At 70.0% G+C, this 19,088-nt stretch overlaps 1 protein-coding gene across 4 annotated transcripts; it reads right to left on the bottom strand.

Annotated features, from left to right (window-relative positions):
• Positions 1 to 178: 178 nt before the first annotated feature.
• Positions 179 to 18,558, bottom strand: TLE2 (TLE family member 2, transcriptional corepressor). 4 transcript variants are annotated; one of them, XM_070058633.2, is made up of 20 exons: positions 18,253 to 18,558; positions 18,071 to 18,168; positions 17,810 to 17,873; positions 16,074 to 16,118; positions 13,567 to 13,629; positions 12,156 to 12,230; positions 11,826 to 12,003; positions 11,692 to 11,711; positions 11,205 to 11,303; positions 10,169 to 10,213; positions 9,696 to 9,845; positions 7,926 to 8,064; positions 6,990 to 7,150; positions 6,196 to 6,272; positions 5,505 to 5,754; positions 5,034 to 5,281; positions 4,796 to 4,943; positions 3,489 to 3,639; positions 2,579 to 2,655; positions 179 to 346 (listed from the first exon to the last, which is right to left on the bottom strand). In XM_070058633.2, exons 1-20 carry the CDS (start codon positions 18,274 to 18,276, stop codon positions 239 to 241), a joined length of 2,220 nt encoding a protein of 739 aa, XP_069914734.1. In that variant the 5' UTR covers positions 18,277 to 18,558; the 3' UTR covers positions 179 to 238. The 4 variants fall into 4 exon arrangements, with proteins under 4 accessions (XP_069914734.1, XP_069914735.1, XP_069914737.1 ...); XM_070058634.2 differs by having other exon boundaries at positions 11,826 to 12,000; XM_070058636.2 differs by having other exon boundaries at positions 12,189 to 12,230.
• Positions 18,559 to 19,088: the final 530 nt, after the last annotated feature.

Here is a 19,088-nt window from a genome sequence, read left to right as displayed (position 1 = left end):
CAGCGTGCACTCCCAGGGGCCCCAGACCCATCTCCCCGCCCCCCCCCAAGCCCTCACCTCTGAGCCCCCAGACAGCCGGTCCCCGCACAGATCCCCACCAGGTCAGAGCCAGGCACAGGTCCTCGCCGCCCCTGCCCCACCGCGGCGGCCACCCCCCGAGCCCAGCACCCAGAGCCGGTTGAGATAAATACATTTATTCCGGGGTCTGCGCGGCCAGCAGGGGAGGGGAGGGGAGGGGTCAGTAGACCACCTCGTAGACGGTGGCCTTCTTGTCGCCGGAGCCCGTCACGATATACTTGTTGTTCCGGGAGATGTCGCAGCTCAGGACGGAGGACGACTCCTTGGACTGCGGGGGAGGGGGACACACGGGGCGTCAGCAGGTGCCCGGGGTGGGGGTGCGGGCAGCGCTGGGCGCCCTGAGCAGGGGAGGGGGGCCGGGCTGTGAGGGACGGCGGGAAGCTGTCTGGTACAGGAGGGAGTACAGGTACAGGGCGAGCGTCCATCGTCTGGTTCACGCCCCAGGTGGCGGCAGTGGCCAGGCCTGGGCCGGGAGCTCCATCCAGATCTCCCTCGTGGGTGCAGGGAGCAGGTGCGCATGCGCAGGGAGCCGGGTCATTGGCTAGGCCCTCCACCAGGGAGCAGGTGCGCATGCGCAGGGAGCCGGGTCATTGGCTAGGCCCTCCACCAGAGAGTAGGTGCGCATGCGCAGGGAGCCCGGGCATTGGCTAGGCCCTCCGCGTGGAACCCAGACCGCGCCCCTGGACAGGGCCCGTGCCCCGGAGCCGGGACGGCACCCGCGCTCTGGGACGTGGAGCTGCAGAGCCGCTGGGGGGCATGGGCCGGCCCGAGCTCAAGGCAAGGTCGTGGCACCAGGACCTGGACAGAGCCCGGTGCTCAACTTTTGCCCAAAGTGCACCCTGGGCCCCGCCCCCCACTGTGCTGTGTGTGAGCCGCTCCGGGCCCAGCTAGGACGGCGCACACAGGCGGTCACAAGCCTGGGCGGCCGGGAAGCCACCGCCTGGGCCCCCGAACCCCGGGGCCAACCCCGCTGCTCTGCTTCTGAGGCAGACCCCGCGCACCCAGGGAGGGCGACAGTGCTTGGGCCCCTGCACCTGCCGGGGGGACCCGGATGGAGCTCCTGGCCCAGCCCTGGCTGCCATGGCCAGCTGGGCAGCAGGCTAGTGGACAGCTCTCTCTGCCTGATCTTGACCTCTGTGCTTTAAAAAAAAAAAAAAAAAAAACAGTTTTTTCAATTTTTGACAGGCAGAGTGGACAGTGAGAGAGAGAGACAGAGAGAAAGGTCTTCCTTTGCCGTTGGTTCACCCTCCAATGGCCGCCGCTGCAGCCGGCGCACCGCGCTGATCCGATGGCAGGAGCCAGGATCCAGGTGCTTTTCCTGGTCTCCCATGGGGTGCAGGGCCCAAGCACCTGGGCCATCCTCCACTGCACTCCCTGGCCATAGCAGAGAGCTGGCCTGGAAGAGGGGCAACCGGGACAGAATCCGGCGCCCCGACCGGGACTAGAACCCGGTGTGCCGGCGCCGCAAGGTGGAGGATTAGCCTACTGAGCCACGGCGCCGGCCTAAAACTGTTTGATCGTTACAGAGAGGAGAGAGAGGTCTTCCATCCACTGCTTCACTCCCCAAAAGGCCACAATGGCAGGAGCCGGGAGCACCCTCCAGGTCAACCACACAGGTGCAGGGGCCCAAGCACCTGGGCCATCGTCCTCTGCTCTCCCAGGCCACAGCAGGGAGCTGGATCGGAAGTGGAGCAGCCGGGACTCGAACCGGCGCCCACATGGACCGAGGGCTGCAGGCGGCGGCTTCACCCACACTGCCTCTCTCTGCCTTTCAAACAAGTTTCAGGAACTGGCGCTGAGGCCAGCGGGTTAAGCCACCGCCTGCAGGGCCCGCATCCCACGTGGGTCACGGCTGTTCCTCTTCCAACCCAGCTCCCTGCTGTGGCCTGGGAGAGCAGTGGAGGACGGCCCAGCCCTGGCCATTACCGCCACCGGGGGCGTGAACCAGACGATGGAGGGTGCTTGTCTTGCCTTTTCAATAAATAAAATTCCCAAAGTTAGCTCTGCAGGATCATAAAGTACAGAGACGCCGACAGCAAAGGGCTCTGTGGGCGGCGAGGGCCCCAGCCCGGGGGAGCCCGTGCTAGAAGGGACGGCGACACGTCCCGGCTTCAAGTCCCAGGCAGCCAGGAGCGCCCAGCTTGGGCCCCAGTGGGGGGCCACGGCGGGCGGGCGGGCGGGCATGGGGGAGGCAGAGCTCCGACCCTCAAACACTGGGACACCCACAGGAAATTCTGACAGCCGCTGCAGCGTGGGGGGGCCCTGAGGACGTCACCTGCAGGGGGAGACGCACAGGCGGCCACAGGCCAGCCCCCCCCCCGCCGCTGTGGTCCCTGGGGTGCTCGGAGCCTCGGCGTGGGGGGGTGCAGGGGCTGGGGAGCGAGCGTTTCCTGGGAGGAGGAGAAGACGCGGGGCAAAGCCCCCGCCGGGCGCTCGGCCTCTGCCAGCCCTGGCTGCAGGCCGCGGGGCTGGGGGCTCTGCCCCCCCCCACCCCGCGCACCTGGAAGATGCTGGCTCCGTAGGGCGTCCGCCAGGCGTTCAGCAGGTTGTCCTTGCCGGTGCTCACGAACCAGCGTCCTGGAGGAGACAGGGCGGCCGTGGCAGGGCGGGGCCAGGCGGGCTGGGGCCGGACCCAGACCCTCCCGTCCACCCCCACACCACTGCGGACACTGGGGGTGAACCAGCGAACGGAAGACCTCTAACTCTGCCTTTCAAATAAGCAAACTCCACCCCGGGCCCTGCGGTGGAGCGCAGCCTCCCAGCCCTGGCCTGTGGGGCCAGCTGGGGGGTGAGCCGGCAGGCGCTCTGCAACCCTTCTAAAATCTTAAAAAGAAAAAAAATCGACGTCCCTATTCCAATGCTCTGTGGTCCAAACCTGTCAGCGCTCTTAGTACAAGGCCGGCCCGCACGGGGTCTGGGCAAACTCTGATTCCTGTATGACCCCGGTTTCCCGAGGCAACAGCCTGGGCTTCGGGGCGGGGAGGTGGCCTCCCCCGGGACCCCCGCCCCGCCCCCTGCTCCCACCCCTGCTGGCGCCCCGCCCACTCCCCGCCCCCGCCCCCTGTTCCCATCCCCACCCACGCTGTCGCCCCGCCCATTGCTCCGCCCCGCCCACTCCCCCGCCACTGCCCCCTCTGGTGCCCCGCCCACTCCCGCCCCGCCCCGTTCCCACCCCCACCCACGCTGTCGCCCCGCCCATTGCTCCACCCCGCCCACTCCCCCGCCCCCGCCCCGCCCCCTGTTCCCACCCCCACCCACGCTGTCGCCCCGCCCATTGCTCCACTCCGCCCACTCCCCCTCCACTGCCCACCCCCGCCCGCTCCCCCGCCCCGCCCACTCCCACCCCGCCCACTCCCCCGCCGGCGCCCCGCCCACTCCCCCCCCCCCTCCCCGGCCCCGCCGGCGCGCACCGCAGGACGCGAACTTGAGCGACAGCACGCAGCTCTCGTGCAGGTGCAGCTGGTACTTCTCCGGCTTGCGCACGTGCAGCACCTCGACGTTGCTGCTCTCCATGCCCACGGCCAGCCAGTCCTGGTTGGGACAGTGGCCCAGAGAGAAGATCTAGGGAAGCAGCGGCGGTGGGGGGGGTCAGGACCCCTTCAATCACCAGCCCCCCGCGGGCAGAGGCAGCTGGCCCAGGGCCTGGAGCGCAGCGGGCCACTGCCTGTCGGGTCATTAATATTAATCAGAATTACACAGAACCCCGGGGTCGCATCCATTTATCTGCAGGGAGGGGGAGGGGAGGCTGGGCGAGGACACTCGCTCCCCGGCAGCAGATGGCGGAAGCCGGGCAGGCAGCGCGCTCAAGGTCACTCAGCCCGCGGAGCCCACTGCCCGCCCCTCCCCCCCCCCCCGTGTTCTCGTCCTTCGGGGCTCAGCCCTGCGCTGGGCACCCGGGGAGTAAGGGCCCCGCGCCGGGCACCCCGGGGAGTACACCCCAAACCTCCCGCTGTCTTAGCAGCCGACAGAACTTTGGGGGCCACAGTGGTGGTGCGGGGGGCAAAGCCAGCCCGAGCTCCGGCTGCTCCACCTGGGCTCCGGCTCCCTACTAACGCACTCGGGAAGGCAGCGCTGACGGCCCCAGCGCCGGGGCCCCTGCTCCCACGCGGGAAACCCGGATGAGCGCCTGCCTCCTGGCTCCAGCCTGGCCCAGCCCCGGCCCTTGATTTAGGGAGGAAACCAGCTGATGGAAGACTCCCCCCCCCCCGCTACTTTTTCAAACAAACATTAAACACAAATAAGTCGGAGGGGAAGATAAATAACCATGGAGGTGTGGCAAGGTTTCCAGGCTCCGGGTATGGGGGCGGGGGCACCCCAGGCATCAGGTTCTCGGCCACCCCAGGCCCGGAGCTGGCGGGGAATCCCCCAAGGGGAGACAGGCAGACGCCCTTCCGCCAGAGGGGGCGTGGCACGCACCGGCCGCACCAGCCGGGCTATGGCGCCCGCGGGAGCCCCGAAGGACGGCCGAGCTCATGACCTGTCCCCTGTGCCCACGTCCCCAACTCTGCACAGCAGGCATGAGCCCCCCCCCCCCCGCCGGGTTCCGCCAGGCCGCGCGCACCTGGCGCAGGTATGAGCCCCCCCATTCCACATGCACCTGGCGCAGGTATGAAACCCCCCCATTCCACATGCACCTGGCGCAGGTATGAGCCCCCCCCCCATTCCACATGCACCTGGCGCAGGTATGAGCCCCCCCGGGTCCCCGCCCGCCGCGCACCTGGGAGCTGAAGTCGTGCTGCTGCAGCTGGCGGCCCTCCCGCAGGTCCCAGCAGCGCACCGTGTTGTCCAGGCCGCCCGTCCAGAGCCGCGTGCCATAGTCGGAAATGTCGATGCAGCTGGCGCCGTCCGTGTGGCCCTGGAACTGCCTGCACGGAGCGGGGCGGCCCCGGGGTTGGCGCCGCCCCAGCAGCCGGGCCGCCGCGGCCCCGCCCCCCCGGCCCCGCCCCGCGACCCACCTGACCATGGTCTGGTTCTGCAGGTCCCAGACCACGATGTTGCCGTCGCTACAGCAGGAGAAGCAGACCTTGGCGTCCGGGCTGACGGCCAGGGCGTAGCACGCGGGCGCCGAGGACGTCAGCTCGGCCTTGATGCGGGGCGTGGGCGCCGCCAGGTCCCAGATGGACAAGGTGCTGGCCTCGCCGCCCACGATCAGACTCCGGCCGTCCGGCAGCAGTTTGCAGGAGCGAATGTAGTTGTCCCGGTTCTGGGGCCCAGGGACAGCGGTTAGGGTGGGCTGGCCCCGCGGCCGAGTCTCGGGGCACCCCGGCCACGCCCCGAGGCCCCAAGCCCCGCCCCTTGCTCAGCTTCACCACGGATGACAGCAAGCCCTGTCCACCAGATGCAGCCCCGCCCTCTGGCCGCAAGCCCCGCCCCTCCTGGCTTCCTCCTTTAGGCCCCGCCCCCTCGTCCGCAGCCCCGCCCCTCACCAGGCAGTCCAGCTGGGCCACGGGCGTCTTGGCGCCGGGCTGGCCCACGTCCCAGACCTTCACGCAGCCCTTGCCGCCCGTGTACACGTGCTGCGTGGAGCCGCTGATGGTGACGGCGCACACCACCTCGCCGTGGGCCAGCGTGTGCACCTGCCGGGCGTGCCGCGGGATGCCGGCGCCCACCAGCGCGTCGGACGGAAAAGGCACGGGCTGCATCTGCCCGTCCGCAGACACGTGGAAGGAGTAGGCCCTGGGCGGGGGACCCAGGCTCAGGGGACCGCACCCCGCGCCCTCCTGCCCCACACCCACGACGCCTTAGGACGGGAGCGGGGCTCAGGCGGGGGCTGGGGCCCCGGGGCCGGCACCTGACCGGTCTGTGAATGGACGAGAGCCGATGGCCAGTGCTGACCGCGGGCGAGGCCAGCTCAGCTTCAGAGAACCGAATGCTGGCGAGCCCCCCGGTCCGTCCCTGCACCGCGGTGCTGAGGTCGCTCACGGCCGGGGCCCAAGGACCCGACGGCCCCACCCATCCATGCCGGGTGCACCCCCGGGCTGTGACAGGGGCAGAATCGCACCTGCTGGGAGTTCTGCCCTTTCCCCGCGCCGGGGCGCCTCCCCTGGGAGCCGCGATTATGTCAAGGAGGAGACGGCCCGGGGCAGGGAGCCCCGCCCCCCGCACCCCCGTACTCACGGCTTTCCCCCAGGAATGCTGGGCAGGGACGAGGAGATGGTCGAGCCTCGGAGATGGGGGTGCGACTCAAAGGCCATCTAGGGGGAGGCCAGGGAGGCAGCACGGGGCAGCAGGCGCCCGCCCCTGCTCACAGCGCCACGCCCACCCCAAGCCGCGGCCGTCCCGAACTCCCAGGCCCCTCCCACTCTTCAATGCCACTCATCACGGACTCCCAGGCCCCTCCCACTCCTCAATGCCACTCATCACGGACTCCCAGGCCCCTCCCACTCCTCAATGCCACTCATCACGGACTCCCAGGCCCCTCCCACTCCTCAATGCCACTCATCACGGACTCCCAGGCCCCTCCCACTCTTCAATGCCACTCATCACGGACTCCCAGGCCCCTCCCACTCTTCAATGCCACTCATCACGGACTCCCAGGCCCCTCCCACTCCTCAATGCCACTCATCACGGACTCCCAGGCCCCTCCCACTCCTCAATGCCACTCATCACGGACTCCCAGGCCCCTCCCACTCTTCAATGCCACTCATCACGGACTCCCAGGCCCCTCCCACTCTTCAATGCCACTCATCACGGACTCCCAGGCCCCTCCCACTCTTCAATGCCACTCATCACGGACTCCCAGGCCCCTCCCACTCTTCAATGCCACTCATCACGGACTCCCAGGCCCCTCCCACTCCTCAATGCCACTCATCACAGGTCCCGGCTAAAGCCTTCGGGCACGGAGGCCCTCCCATCTTCCCAGAGGCGCCGGCCGGCCCGGGGCTCCGCTCCCCGACTCCCCGCGGACTCACCATGGGGGAGCGGCCGTAGACCACGGAGCTGCTGACCTGCGGCGACAGGTGCAGGCTGACGTAGGAGCCGGGCACCGAGAGGTCCCCGTTGAGGGAGCCGTGAGAGCCCAGGCTGAAGGAGCTGCTGAAGGGGCCGGACAGCGCCAGGGGGCTCCTCAGGGCTGAGCGAGAAGAGTTCCGGTCTCCAGCCGCCCGCGTGGGTGGGCCTGTCGCTCAGGGCTCCCACGCCTGGGCCCACCACGGCGGGCCCCGGGACACGCCGGCCCCGCAACCTCACACCTTGTCCTGTCCTCGCCCAGACCCGGTGTCGGGGGGGACACCTAGCGCCTCCCGCCCCAGGCCCCCACCCGTGAGAGAGGCACAGACGTGGACCCTGCATCCGTGGGTTCTCTGTGCACCCCCGCCACAGCCAGGGCTGAGCCAGCACCAAAGCCGGGGGCCAGGAGCTCCCGCCCGGTCTCCCGGGGGGCGCAGGGGCCCGTGCTGGACCCCCTCCAACACGGCTCTCTGGGCTGCGCTTCAGCGGGGACCCAGACCCAAGTGGGACAGGGGAGTCCTGGGGCATCTTAACGCGAGGTCAAAACGCCGCCGGGACTGGGGGCTGGGGGCTGGGGGTCCTGCTCTTTCACACAGGGGCGCCAGGACCAGGCACGGAGCCAGCTCCGAGGTGGGACAGCCGAGCGCTGCCACCCCGTCCCCCCGAGGGGGCCCCCGCGGCTGGCCAGTGCCCGAGCCGCCCGATCCCGCGCCCCAGGCGGAAGCCTCGGTCCCACTGGCCAGCAGGCCAAGACAAGGGGTCCCGCCCGAGGCCCACCCGGAGCCCACAGCCCCAGCACACGCGGGGCGGCGCCAGCTCCTGCCTCCCCAGACCCTGTCTTCTAGAACTTTCCAGACAAGGAGCCCACTCCAGCCGGGACAGCCAAGCACAGGGCTCACCGATGCTGTCCGTGGAAGGCGTGGGCTTGGCCGCCAGCTGGCACAGGTGACCGGCCGAGCTGGGCCCGGGGGTGGACGCGTCCTGGGGCGGGGAGGAGTCGGAGGACTTGGAAGCGGGTGTGCCGGCGGGAAGGTCGTTCTGTGGAGAGAGGGCAGGGCTGGTGGCCCCGACTGGACGGGGGGGCGCACGGAGGGGCCTCAGGCGTGCGGGGGGTGGGCACCAGGCGAGGGCCGCGGCAGGCGCGAGGGGCTGCACACAGCACGCGACCCCAGCTTGCACCTGGGGGAGCGGGCGAGCGGAGAAGGTGGGCGGGGCACGGGGGCTGCACCGCGAGGGGCCGTGGAGACCCTGGGGTGCCCAGGGCTGTCACAGGATCAGGCATCAAGAGGGAGGGGCGGGGGCTTCTCCAGCAGGCGGGGGGGCTGCCCCCAACCTCTGGCTGTTGCCATGGCAACCTGGGAGGCCTAGAAACCGACAGGGTCACCCCGGCAGAGTGCAGGGCTTGGGGGCGTGGATTTGGGGGGGACGGGCACAAGCATAGCTAAGTTTCCAATGCTTGTGGGGAGCAGGGTACAGCGGTCACCACCCCTGGGGACGGCTCAGGTGTCCCCGAGGTCCTAACACCTCAGGCCTGGAGTCCCGCCCTGCCAGTCGCCCCTATTTATTCACGTGAAAGGCTCAGAAGGAGCCGGCGCTGTGGTGGAGCGGGTGAAGCCCCCGCCTGCAGGGCCGCATCCCACGTGGGCGCCGGTTCGAGCCCCGCCTGCTCTACTTCCCATCCAGCTCCCTGCTGTGGCCTGGGAGAGCAGTGGACGATGGCCCAAGTGCTGGGGCCCCTGCACCCACGTGGGAGACCCGGATGGAGCTCCTGGCTCCTGGCTTCAGATCGGCGCAGCTCCGGCCGTTGTGGCCATCCGGGGAGTGACCCAGCGGATGGAAGACCTCTCTCTCTCTCTCTTTCTCTCTCTGTCTTTCAAATACAATCAATCAAGAAAAGAAAGGGAGACCGGTTCACTCCCCGAATGCCCACAACAGCCAGGGCTGGGCCAGACTGAAGCCAGGAGCCCAGAGCTCCATCCGGGGCTCCCATCCAGGACCAGGGCCTGGACCCATCACGGCTGCCTCCCAGGGGGCACCAGAGCCTGAAGCCCGAGTCAGGAGCCGGGGCGGTACGGGCTCCCTGCTGTGTGGCCTGGGCCCCACCCGCTGGATTCCCAGGGGTGGGGCAGACTGCGTTTCTGTATGTGATCAGGGAGCCTGGTTACAAAGTTGCTGTTCTGTTCTGCTACTTAATGAGTTTCCCCGAGCAGGTGTCGGGGGAGGGAGTTAGGCTACCACTCAGGACAGCGGCCGTGGGTTCCGGCTCCGGTCCCGGCTGCTCTGTTTCTGACCCAGCCGCAGTGACGGCCCAAGCCCCTGGGCCCCAGCACCCTCGTGGGAGACCCGGATGCGGCTCCGGGCTCCGGGGTTTGGCCTGGCCCAGCCCCGGGGCATTGTGGGCACTGGGGGAGTGACCCAGCGGATGGAAGGGCTGTCATTATGCCTTTCAAACAAACAAATCAATCTTTCCACAAAACATCTGCTTAGGGTGAACAAAGCGAGTCTTCCAGGAAAAATTCAGTGGTTAAAAAAAAAATCACGTGAGGACAGCAGGCCGCGCCAGCCTCACCAGTTTCTCATCGCCCCAGTTTCTCATCAGATGTCGAAGTGTCTGTTTCCAGGCCCCCCAGGATGAAAACAGTGTGTTTCAAGGCCCCCCCGCTACGCACCAGGACAAGCTCTTTGGCTCTGGGGAGCGGTGAGCCGAGGCTGGAGGCCAAGGAGGCTGGACTGTCCACGAGGTCCCGGCGGGCGGGGACGCACAGGGGTGCCTTTCCACAGGGGGTGGTGGCCGGGCTGGGGGGCTCCGAAGGCTGGTCCTGGGTCGGAGGAGGCGAGGTTGGGGGGTGAAGCAGCCACAGAACCTGCAACCCCTTGGGAGGTTCACGCAACCCCCGATGCCCCTTTAGCCGCCTGTAAGAGGGGTACCCAGGACCCCCGCGCCCCTCTCCCCGAGCCGGGGCTCAAAGCCACCCCTGCCACCCGCCGCCATCGCCACGCGGCCCCGGTCCCCCACCTGCGCCACGGAGAGGCGGCGTCCCCACTCGAGCACGCGCAGGAAGCAGCCCGGGGCCCCCACGGCCCAAGCCCCCCCCCCCCCCGCTCTGCGCCCAGGGCGGGAGGCGGCTGGGCCCCCACTCACCTCGTCCACCACCAGGTTGTAGTCGCTCTTGTCTTCCTCACTCTCCTGGAGGGGGGGGATGGAGAGAGCTGGCGCTGGGCACCCCCTCCCGGGAGAGGCCTGTGTACCCTCACACCCTCAGCCCTGTGCACCCCGGGGACCCACCTGCTGGGGGCGGCGCAGGCGCACAGCCCAGGGGAGCTGCAGGGCGCCCGTGAGGAGGAGGAGGGGCCCCCAGCCCCAGTCCACTCCTGTGTGGGGGAGAGAGGTCCTGCCCCTCCCCCCCGGGGTCACTGGCACCCCACAAGGCCAACCAGCCCCTTGGCCACACCTCCCTTGCCCATCACCCACCCCAGCCCGACCCTTCCTCAGGCTCCGGGCCATCAGCTTCACCTCCTCCAGGGAGCCCTCCACGCTGTCCCCAGGGACCGACCCACCCCTGCCTGGGCTCCCGCACAGCCTGTGGAGGGAGCCCCAGCTCCAACTGCGTTCACCCACGCTGCCCGGGGCTCCCCAGCGAGGAGGGCAGGAGAGGGGGCCTCGATGTGTTGGGCTGCCCCGGGGGAATCCTCGGCTTGGCCCAATGGCGGCCTGGACGCCGCCTGCACCCGGCTCTCTCCGGTGTCTCTGAGGAGCCGTGAGGCTGGCCAACAGCCAGCCAGGCTGCACCTGCCCCAGCGCGGCCCCAGCCCCTGAGCTGGCCACAGCCTGGCCCGAGGGACTCTCAAAACCAGTATTACAGGGTGTGCAGGGGTCCCAGCCCTCTGCGAGGCAATCAGGATGGCTTCCTGGAGGAGGCAGCATCAGGGCTCTGATGCAGACACTGGTTTTGAGAGGCTGGGCGGGGAGGGGGGGGACAGCTGGAGCAAAAGCCACAGGGTGGGAAAAGGGCTGTGTGGCCCCGAGGGCGGCTCGGGGGAGGAGTCCAGCAGCTCGAGTTAAGCCTGGCATCGGGGGCCTCATCTGGGGGCAATGGGGAGCCCTGAGCACAGCTGGGTTCCGGAAGACCCCGAGGGGCCAGGCTGGGGCCGTCTGTGTCGCGCGTGCCCCCACTCACGTAAGGTCCGGGCACCTCCTTGTCCTCCCCTGGCTGCTTCCCGGGGCCCCCGGGCCGCTCCTCCTCCACCAGACTCTCGGGGGGCGAGGGGGACGCACTCTGCGGGGAGACAGGAGCCAACGGGGGCTCAGCGATCCCCGGGCGCCCCCAGTCCCAGCCTGCATCTGGTCCAGCAGAGGCCAGGCCCCCTGCTGCCCCACTGCCAAGGGTGCCCTCAGGTGTTAGACCTCACAGCCGGCTCACGGGGGAGACAGACCACGGCCAGCCCACCCGGCGCCCGCGGTGTAGCCTGGAGGGAGCAGACAGCCCCTGGGCAGGCTGGGGCGGGGCTGGGGTCAGGGCTGGGGCTGGGGCTGGGACCCCTGATGGAAGCCCCCTCTGTCTGTCTCTCTCTCTTTGGGGTGTTTCCTGCACAGACCCTGCTGGACACAGACCGGGGGTCTTGCTCTGGGCTCCGGGGGTGGGGGGCAGGTGTGCCTCCACTTACCCTGCTGGGGCCTCTCTCTGCTGCCAGGTCCGGGGAGGCAGAGAGAGAGAGAGAAGAGGGAGGGCGTCGTGGCTCCTGGCCGCCCCCTCACCCCTGCACCCACCACCCCCGCGACGCTCCCCGCCGCCCCTCACCTCTGGTTGCCTCGGCCTCCACGCCCACGCGGTCCTCCTTAGCAGCCGCCAACTGGGCCTGCGCGGCCAGGGCTCCCGACAGGGCCAGCAGCCCCGTGGCACTGCCGCCCACCAGCCCGGCGGGGCGCGGTGTGAGGGGCACAGGGGGCGCGTGGTGGGACAGCGGCTGGAGCTGCTGCTGTGGGACGGGGGGGGGGGGGCGGTGGGCGGGGGCGGCGCCCGGCGGCACCCAGCTGCCCCGCCCCCGCCCCGCCCCCACAGAGCCCGGGCCAGCCGCCCACCGCCCCTCGCCGCTCCCGGGGGGGGGGGGCAGGGGCCAGCAAGGCTCACCCCGATGAGGCTGTTCAACTCCCCCACGGTCACCTGCTTGGCGCGCTCCACGGCCTGGAGCACCTGCTGCTGGTGCTGGGGGGGGAGGGGGGGGAGACGCGCTCGAGCCGGCCTCCAGGGGCTCCGGCCGCGCCCGCCCACCCTCATCTGCGCCCCAAGCTTGCTGGGTGCCCTCCTCTCTCTCTTTTTACGCTTATGAGACGGAGAGAAAGGAAGACAAACCCAGCTAAGCGCAGCCGGACCTAACAAGTGGGAGTCGGGCGCTTCGAGGGGGGGCACCAAGGCCGCCGCAGCCACAGACGTGGGCGTGGGGGGGGCTGGCCGTGAAGGAGTGGACTGGCGGGAGGTGACTCCGCAGCCACGGCGGCCTCTTCTCGCACTGTGCGATTTCGCCGCCGCCCTCGCCTGGCTACAGCCCCGCCTGGGCTCTCGAGGCCTCCACGCGGGGCTGTGTGGCCCCGGGGGGCTCAGCCGTGCAGCTGGGGGCGGCGGCCGCCCTGCCGGCCCAGCCTTTAAGTAAGTGTAAACTGTAATATTTTAAGTCCACGCGCTAAGCTCATTCATAATTCTTAAAGGGACTTTTTCCAAGGCTTCCACGGACCAGGCTAAACCCTGGAACCCCATCCGGGTCTCCCCGGGGAGCGAGAGGGAGCCCGGCACCCGAGCCAGCGCCGCTGCCGCCCACAGCAGAGCCGGGCCTGAGCCCGGCTCCTGGGCACCGTGTCTGCGCTGTGCGGCCCAAGTCTGCCCCATCCGTGCACCTCCACCCCACTTCATAGAAACGGCCACCGGCAGCCGGCAGCTCCTGCGTGCGCCTGGCGTTCCCGTGTTCATCCCGTTGGCCGGGCACCCAGCAGGGGGGACGCCCCCCGGGGGGATGCACCTGCCGCCGCCCGCAGTGTGTCCAGAACAGGGCCCAGAGGCGACTCAGTCACGGCTCGCCGACAGTGTGCACGTGGGTGGGCACAGCCGTGTGCCAATAAAACTTTATCAGCAAAAAGCAACAGGCGGGCCGGATCGGGCTCCGGGTCCTCGATCCTGCAGCCTGCTGGCCCTTCCAGCTCCCTCCCACAGTCCCTGCACTGCACTGCTTGTGGGTGGGAGCCCACCTGGGCGGCGGGCGGCCCCGCCCCCGCTGGGAGCCTGCACAAACCTCAGCCTGGCAGGGGGGGGGGGTGCGGTGCACAGGCCAAACTGTGCCCCCACTTCCGGAACGCAGCCCGGCACCCCCACTCCCTGTCTCTGGGGCTCTGAGGGCGCCAGGGGCTCCTTCTGGTCCGGCTGGAGCTCGGCCCAGGATAAAGCAGCGGAGACGCCCACCTCTGGCCGGGGGCCACACAGCCAGGACGTGCGCCCGCCCCCGCAGCCTCAGCCTGGGGAAAGGCCAAGGCCCCCCCCCGCCCCCACTCACCTCCTGGGTCAGGAAGGGGATGATCTGGGCACAGATGCCACTGAGTCGCTTCACAATCTCAGCCTGCGGGAGGCAACGAGGCGGGCTGGGGGGGCGGCACGTGGAGACCCCCATCCAGGCCCTCAGCCCCCAGGCACCTGCCGGGAGAGGGCCCGGCCCGGAGGCTGCCTGGCTCAGGAGGGCACAGCCCCAGCACTGGGAAGCCCAGCAGAGGGAGGAGCCTCCTCCACCTGACCCCACCCCCTCCGTGGGGCCTCCTCCATCTGACCCCAGCCCCTCTCTCCTCCTCCATCTGACCCCAGCCCCTCTCTCCTCCTCCATCTAACCCCAGCCCCTCTCTCCTCCTCCATCTGACCCCAGCCCCTCCGTGGGGCCTCCTCCATCTGACCCCAGCCCCTCTCCTCCTCCACCTGACCCCAGCCCATCTTTCCTCCTCCATCTGACCCCAGCCCCTCTCCTCCTCCACCTGACCCCAGCCCATCTTTCCTCCTCCATCTGACCCCAGCCCCTCTCTCCTCCTCCATCTGACCCCAGCCCCTCCGTGGGGCCTCCTCCACCTGACCCCACCCCCTCCAGGAGGCCTCCTCCATCTGACCCCGGCCCCCGCACCGGGGTCCTCCTCCATCTGACCCCAGCCCCTCTCTCCTCCTCCATCTGACCCCACCCCCTCCGTGGAGCCTCCTCCACCTGACCCCAGCCCCTCTCTCCTCCTCCATCTGACCCCGGCCCCCGCACCGGGGTCCTCCTCCATCTGACCCCGGCCCCCCCACCGGGGTCCTCCTCCATCTGACCCCAGCCCCTCTCCTCCTCCACCTGACCCCAGCCCCTCTCTCCTCCTCCATCTGACCCCAGCCCCTCTCCTCCTCCATCTGACCCCAGCCCCTCTCTCCTCCTCCACCTGACCCCAGCCCCTCTCTCCTCCTCCATCTGACCCCAGCCCCTCTCCTCCTCCATCTGACCCCAGCCCCTCTCTCCTCCTCCATCTGACCCCAGCCCCTCCAGGGGGCCTCCTCCATCTGATCCCACCCCCTCCAGGGGGCCTCCTCCATCTGACCCCAGCCCCTCTCCTCCTCCTCCATCTGACCCCAGCCCCTCTCCTCCTCCTCCACCTGACCCCAGCCCCTCTCCTCCTCCACCTGACCCCAGCCCCTCTCCTCCTCCATCTGACCCCAGCCCCTCTCTCCTCCTCCATCTGACCCCAGCCCCTCTCTCCTCCTCCACCTGACCCCAGCCCCTCTCCTCCTCCACCTGACCCCAGCCCCTCTCCTCCTCCATCTGACCCCAGCCCCTCTCTCCTCCTCCATCTGACCCCAGCCCCTCTCTCCTCCTCCATCTGACCCCACCCCCTCCAGGGGGCCTCCACCTGGGGCTGTCTCACTGGGGAAAGCGGCCGCAGGGCAGGAAGGGGCTGCCTGTGCCCTGCTTGTCTGTGTCACAGTGTGCTGTGTGACCAGACCCCCAAGGCCCGGGGTCTCCCCCACGGGAGCCCTCCACGGCCCACACATCCCAGCAGAGAGCGGGGTGGCCCCGGCCCCGGCCGTCCCGGCCCGGCCCTCCTCATCTCCGCGGCTCGGCCAGGGAGAATCTGCCGTCAGCCCTGGCACTGTGGGTCCCTCCCGGTCCCTTGGAGGCCACGGGTCAGCTGCAGGGTTCGGGACTCAACCCCAACCGCTGCAGACATCCTAGATGGACCTCAGAACCCTGGGTCACCCGCAAGCTAAGGGAGAAACCCAGGGGCCGGCGTGTGGCGCAGCGGGTAAAGCCGCCGCCTGCAGTGCCCACATCCCCTATGGGCGCCGGTTCGAGTCCCGGCTGCTCCACTTCCAATCCAGCTCCCTGCTGTGGCCTGGGAAAGCAGTGGATGATGGCCCGAGTCCCTGGGCCCCTGCACCCGCATGGGAGCCCTGGATGGAGCCCCTGGCTCCTGGCTTCGGATCAGCCCAGCTCCGGACATGGTGGCCATTTGGGGAGTGACCCAGCAGATGGAAGACCTCCACCCCCCCACACAACCCTGCCTTTCAAATAAATAAATCAGTCTTACAAACAAACAAAAACCTCAGAACCTCCCGGCATGAGGGCCAATCTCAGAACCTCGTGGGCCATCTCAGAATCGCGACACCAAATCCCTCAGCTCGGGAACTCAGCCCAGCACGCGGCTCACGCGGAAGTCTAGAGCCCTGGGTCAATCCCGGAACCCGAGGGCTATCTCAGAACCCTGAGGTCTACCGTGGCAATACCTGGTCAGCCTGAACCACGACACGGAGCGCACGGCCCGCAGAGCCACCTCGCAGCCCCGGCCCGCGCCTCCGGGCTCGACCTCAGAACCTCGGAAGTGCACCAGCGTCTCGGGGGCCATCTCAGACCCAGCAGGCCCGAGACTGTGCACGCGGCCCCCGGCCCGGCCGTCCTCAACCACGGGGACGCCGGGACCCTGCCCTCCGCCCGCCCGGCTCAGAAGCCGAGAGAGGCTGGCACGGCCCCCAGCCCCGCTCCCAGCCCCCCCTCACCTGTTTGTGCATCTCGATGTTGAGGCCGTAGGACATCTCATAGTACTGCGGGGAGAGAGCAGCTCAGGGACCGGGTCTACAGGAGCCCCCGGCCGGGGAGAGGGCAGCTCAGGGACCCGGGTCTACAGGAGCCCCCGGCCGGGGAGAGGGCAGCTCAGGGACCCGGGTCTACAGGAGCCCCCGGCCGGGGAGAGGGCAGCTCAGGGACCCGGGTCTACAGGAGCCCCCGGCCGGGGAGAGGGCAGCTCAGGGACCCGGGTCTACAGGAGCCCCCGGCCGGGGAGAGGGCAGCTCAGGGACCCGGGTCTACAGGAGCCCCCGGCCGGGGAGAGGGCAGCTCAGGGACCCGGGTCTACAGGAGCCCCCCGGCCGGGGAGAGAGCAGCTCAGGGACCCGGGTCTACAGGAGCCCCCAGGCTGGGGAGAGAGCAGCTCAGGGACCCCAGGTCTACAGGAGCCCCCGGCCGGGGAGAGAGCAGCTCAGGGACCCCGGGTCTACAGGAGCCCCCCGGCCGGGGAGAGAGCAGCTCAGGGACCCGGGTCTACAGGAGCCCCCAGGCTGGGGAGAGAGCAGCTCAGGGACCCCGGGTCTACAGGAGCCCCCAGGCTGGGGAGAGAGCAGCTCAGGGACCCGGGTCTACAGGAGCCCCCAGGCTGGGGAGAGAGCAGCTCAGGGACCCCAGGTCTACAGGAGCCCCCGGCCGGGGAGAGAGCAGCTCAGGGACCCCGGGTCTACAGGAGCCCCCAGGCTGGGGAGACAGCAGCTCAGGGACCCGGGTCTACAGGAGCCCCCGGCCGGGGGAGGGGCACAGCAGGACAGGGGCCCCAGCAGAGACCCCCCTGAGTGGGGGAGGGGGCAGCCTGGGGTCAGTGCCCCCTGGTCTCCCTGGAGTGACCCTGAGAGACAGCCCAGGGCACAGGTGGGGGCCAGAGGAGGCCGAGAGCCGGGGGGGGGCCCTCACCATGACGAGGAGCCGGGGGGGGACCCGAGGAGCTGGGGGGGACCCTCACCATGATGAGGAGCTGGGGGGACCCTCACCATGACGAGGAGCTGGGGGGGACCCTCACCATGATGAGGAGGGGGGGCCCTCACCATGACGAGGAGCTGGGGGGGACCCTCACCATGACGAGGAGCTGAGGGGACCCTCACCATGACGAGGAGGGGGGGCCCTCACCATGATGAGGAGCTGGGGGGGGACCCTCACCATGATGAGGAGCTGGGGGGACCCTCACCATGATGAGGAGCTGGGGGGACCCTCACCATGACGAGGAGCTGGGGGGGCCCTCACCATGACGAGGAGCGGGGGCCTCACCATGACAAGGAGGGGGGGGCGCCCTCACCATGACGAGGGGGGGCCCTCACCATGATGAGGAGCGGGGGGGGGGACCCTCACCATGACGAGGAGCTGGGGGGGACCCTCACCATGATGAGGAGCTGGGGGGGCCCTCACCATGACGAGGGGGGGGGGACCTTCACCATGATGAGGAGCGGGGGGGGGGCCCTCACCATGACGAGGAGCGGGGGGCCCTCACCATGACGAGCTGGGGGGACCCTCACCATGACGAGCTGGGGGGACCCTCACCATGACGAGGAGGGGGGGGACCTTCACCATGATGAGGAGCGGGGGGGGCCCTCACCATGACGAGGAGCTGGGGGGGACCCGAGGAGCTGGGGGGGCCCTCACCATGATGAGCTGGGGGGACCTTCACCATGACGAGGAGTGGGGGGGGCCTCACCATGACATAATGCCGCTGCATCTCCGTCTTCTCGCTGGCCAGCTTCTCGCACTCCAGCTTGAGGCTGCGAGGACACGGGGTGCGGGGTCCCCCAGCACCCCGCGGGGGGGCCAGTTTCCAAAGTGCGGCCTGGGTCTCCCCTCCTCCTCGCCACCCCTCCCTGACCTCAGAGCCCCCCCACACCGCACCTCACCTGCCTCCCCTGCCCGGCCCCGCCCCTCCAGGTGCACCCCGCGCCCCCTGCCCGCCCCTCCCCCGCACCTGTGGTACTGTGCCTGCAGGAACTGGAATTCCTCTTTGATGCGGTCACAGATCTCCAGGATGGAGAACTTGAAGGGCTGGCCCGACTGGAGCGGGGTCTGGGGGAGGGGTTAGGGCAGGGGGGACGTCAGGGTCCCGGGCGCCGGGGACTCCCCCGCCGCCGCCCGAGGCCCCCCACTCACCGGGTGCCTGCCCTGGGGGTACATCCTGCAGCGCTGAGACGCGCCCCCCGCGCCGGACAATATGGGGAGGGGGCGCGGGGCGACCGCGGCGGGTTGGGAGGGGGGGTCCGGGGAAAAAGCGGGAGGGCGACAGAGCGCGCGGGGCAGCGCCCGGGAGTCCCTGGCGGGCGCCCCCGCGAGCGGCCCGGGTGGCGGGGACGAGCGGCGGCGCGGGGCGCGGAAGGTCGGGGCGCGGGCGCAGCCGGGTTTGGCGGCGGTGGCGGCGCGGGCGGCGCGGGCCCCGCGCGGAGCCGCCTCCCTCCGGCGGGGCTCGGCCGGGAGCCGCGGGCAGAGCCGCTTAAGGTGGCGCCGCCGCCCCCGCCCCGCCCGCGCGGCGCGGCGCCCCCGCCCCCGCCAGCCCCGCAACAACTTTGCCCTCCCACCCGCAACCCCGGGACCCCTCTCTGCTCCCTGCCCGGTGGGGACGCTGGCGCCCCGCACCCACCCACCTACCCGCCCACCCGCCGCCAAGGCCGGGAGCGGAAGAGCCGAGAAAACAGACGCCCAGGCCCGGAGCGGGAGCAGCCGCGAGGGCAGGGGGCGTCCGGGGTGGGCGGCCCTGGCCTCAGGTGTCAGGGCCTTGGTGGGGGGAGGGGGACACCTGCCAGGCCAGGGGCGCTTACGCGGGGCTGGGCTGGGACCAGAGCCAGGTGCTGGCCCCCCGCGGCCTCACTGTTCCCCCTCCTCACCCGCTGTCTTTAAGTCAATCCTTAAGTCAATCAACAAACACGCAGGGAGCCCACCTGCAGCTCCGGGAACTGGGGCACAGCCCACAAGGCTGCCCTGGGCCGTGTACT

The sequence above is a fragment of the Oryctolagus cuniculus genome, chromosome 16, assembly GCF_051225735.1.
Source record: "Oryctolagus cuniculus isolate XC-2025 breed Fujian yellow rabbit chromosome 16, ASM5122573v1, whole genome shotgun sequence".
Taxonomy (NCBI): Eukaryota; Metazoa; Chordata; class Mammalia; order Lagomorpha; family Leporidae; genus Oryctolagus; species Oryctolagus cuniculus.
Note: the sequence above shows the minus strand (reverse complement) of the source record. Positions and strands in the feature narration are given on the sequence as shown.

Excerpts from the sequence above, each read along its gene's own strand:
- TLE2 (XM_070058633.2), bottom strand. The coding sequence starts at position 18,276 with ATGTACCCCCAGGGCAGGCACCCG. Across the intron at positions 12,231-13,566 it reads TCCCCTTCCTGACCCAGGAG|CACCAGCAGCAGGTGCTCCA; the intron begins GTGAGTGGGGGC and ends CTCCCCCCCCAG. Across the intron at positions 2,656-3,488 it reads GCTCAAGTTCGCGTCCTGCG|GACGCTGGTTCGTGAGCACC; the intron begins GTGCGCGCCGGC and ends TGTCTCCTCCAG.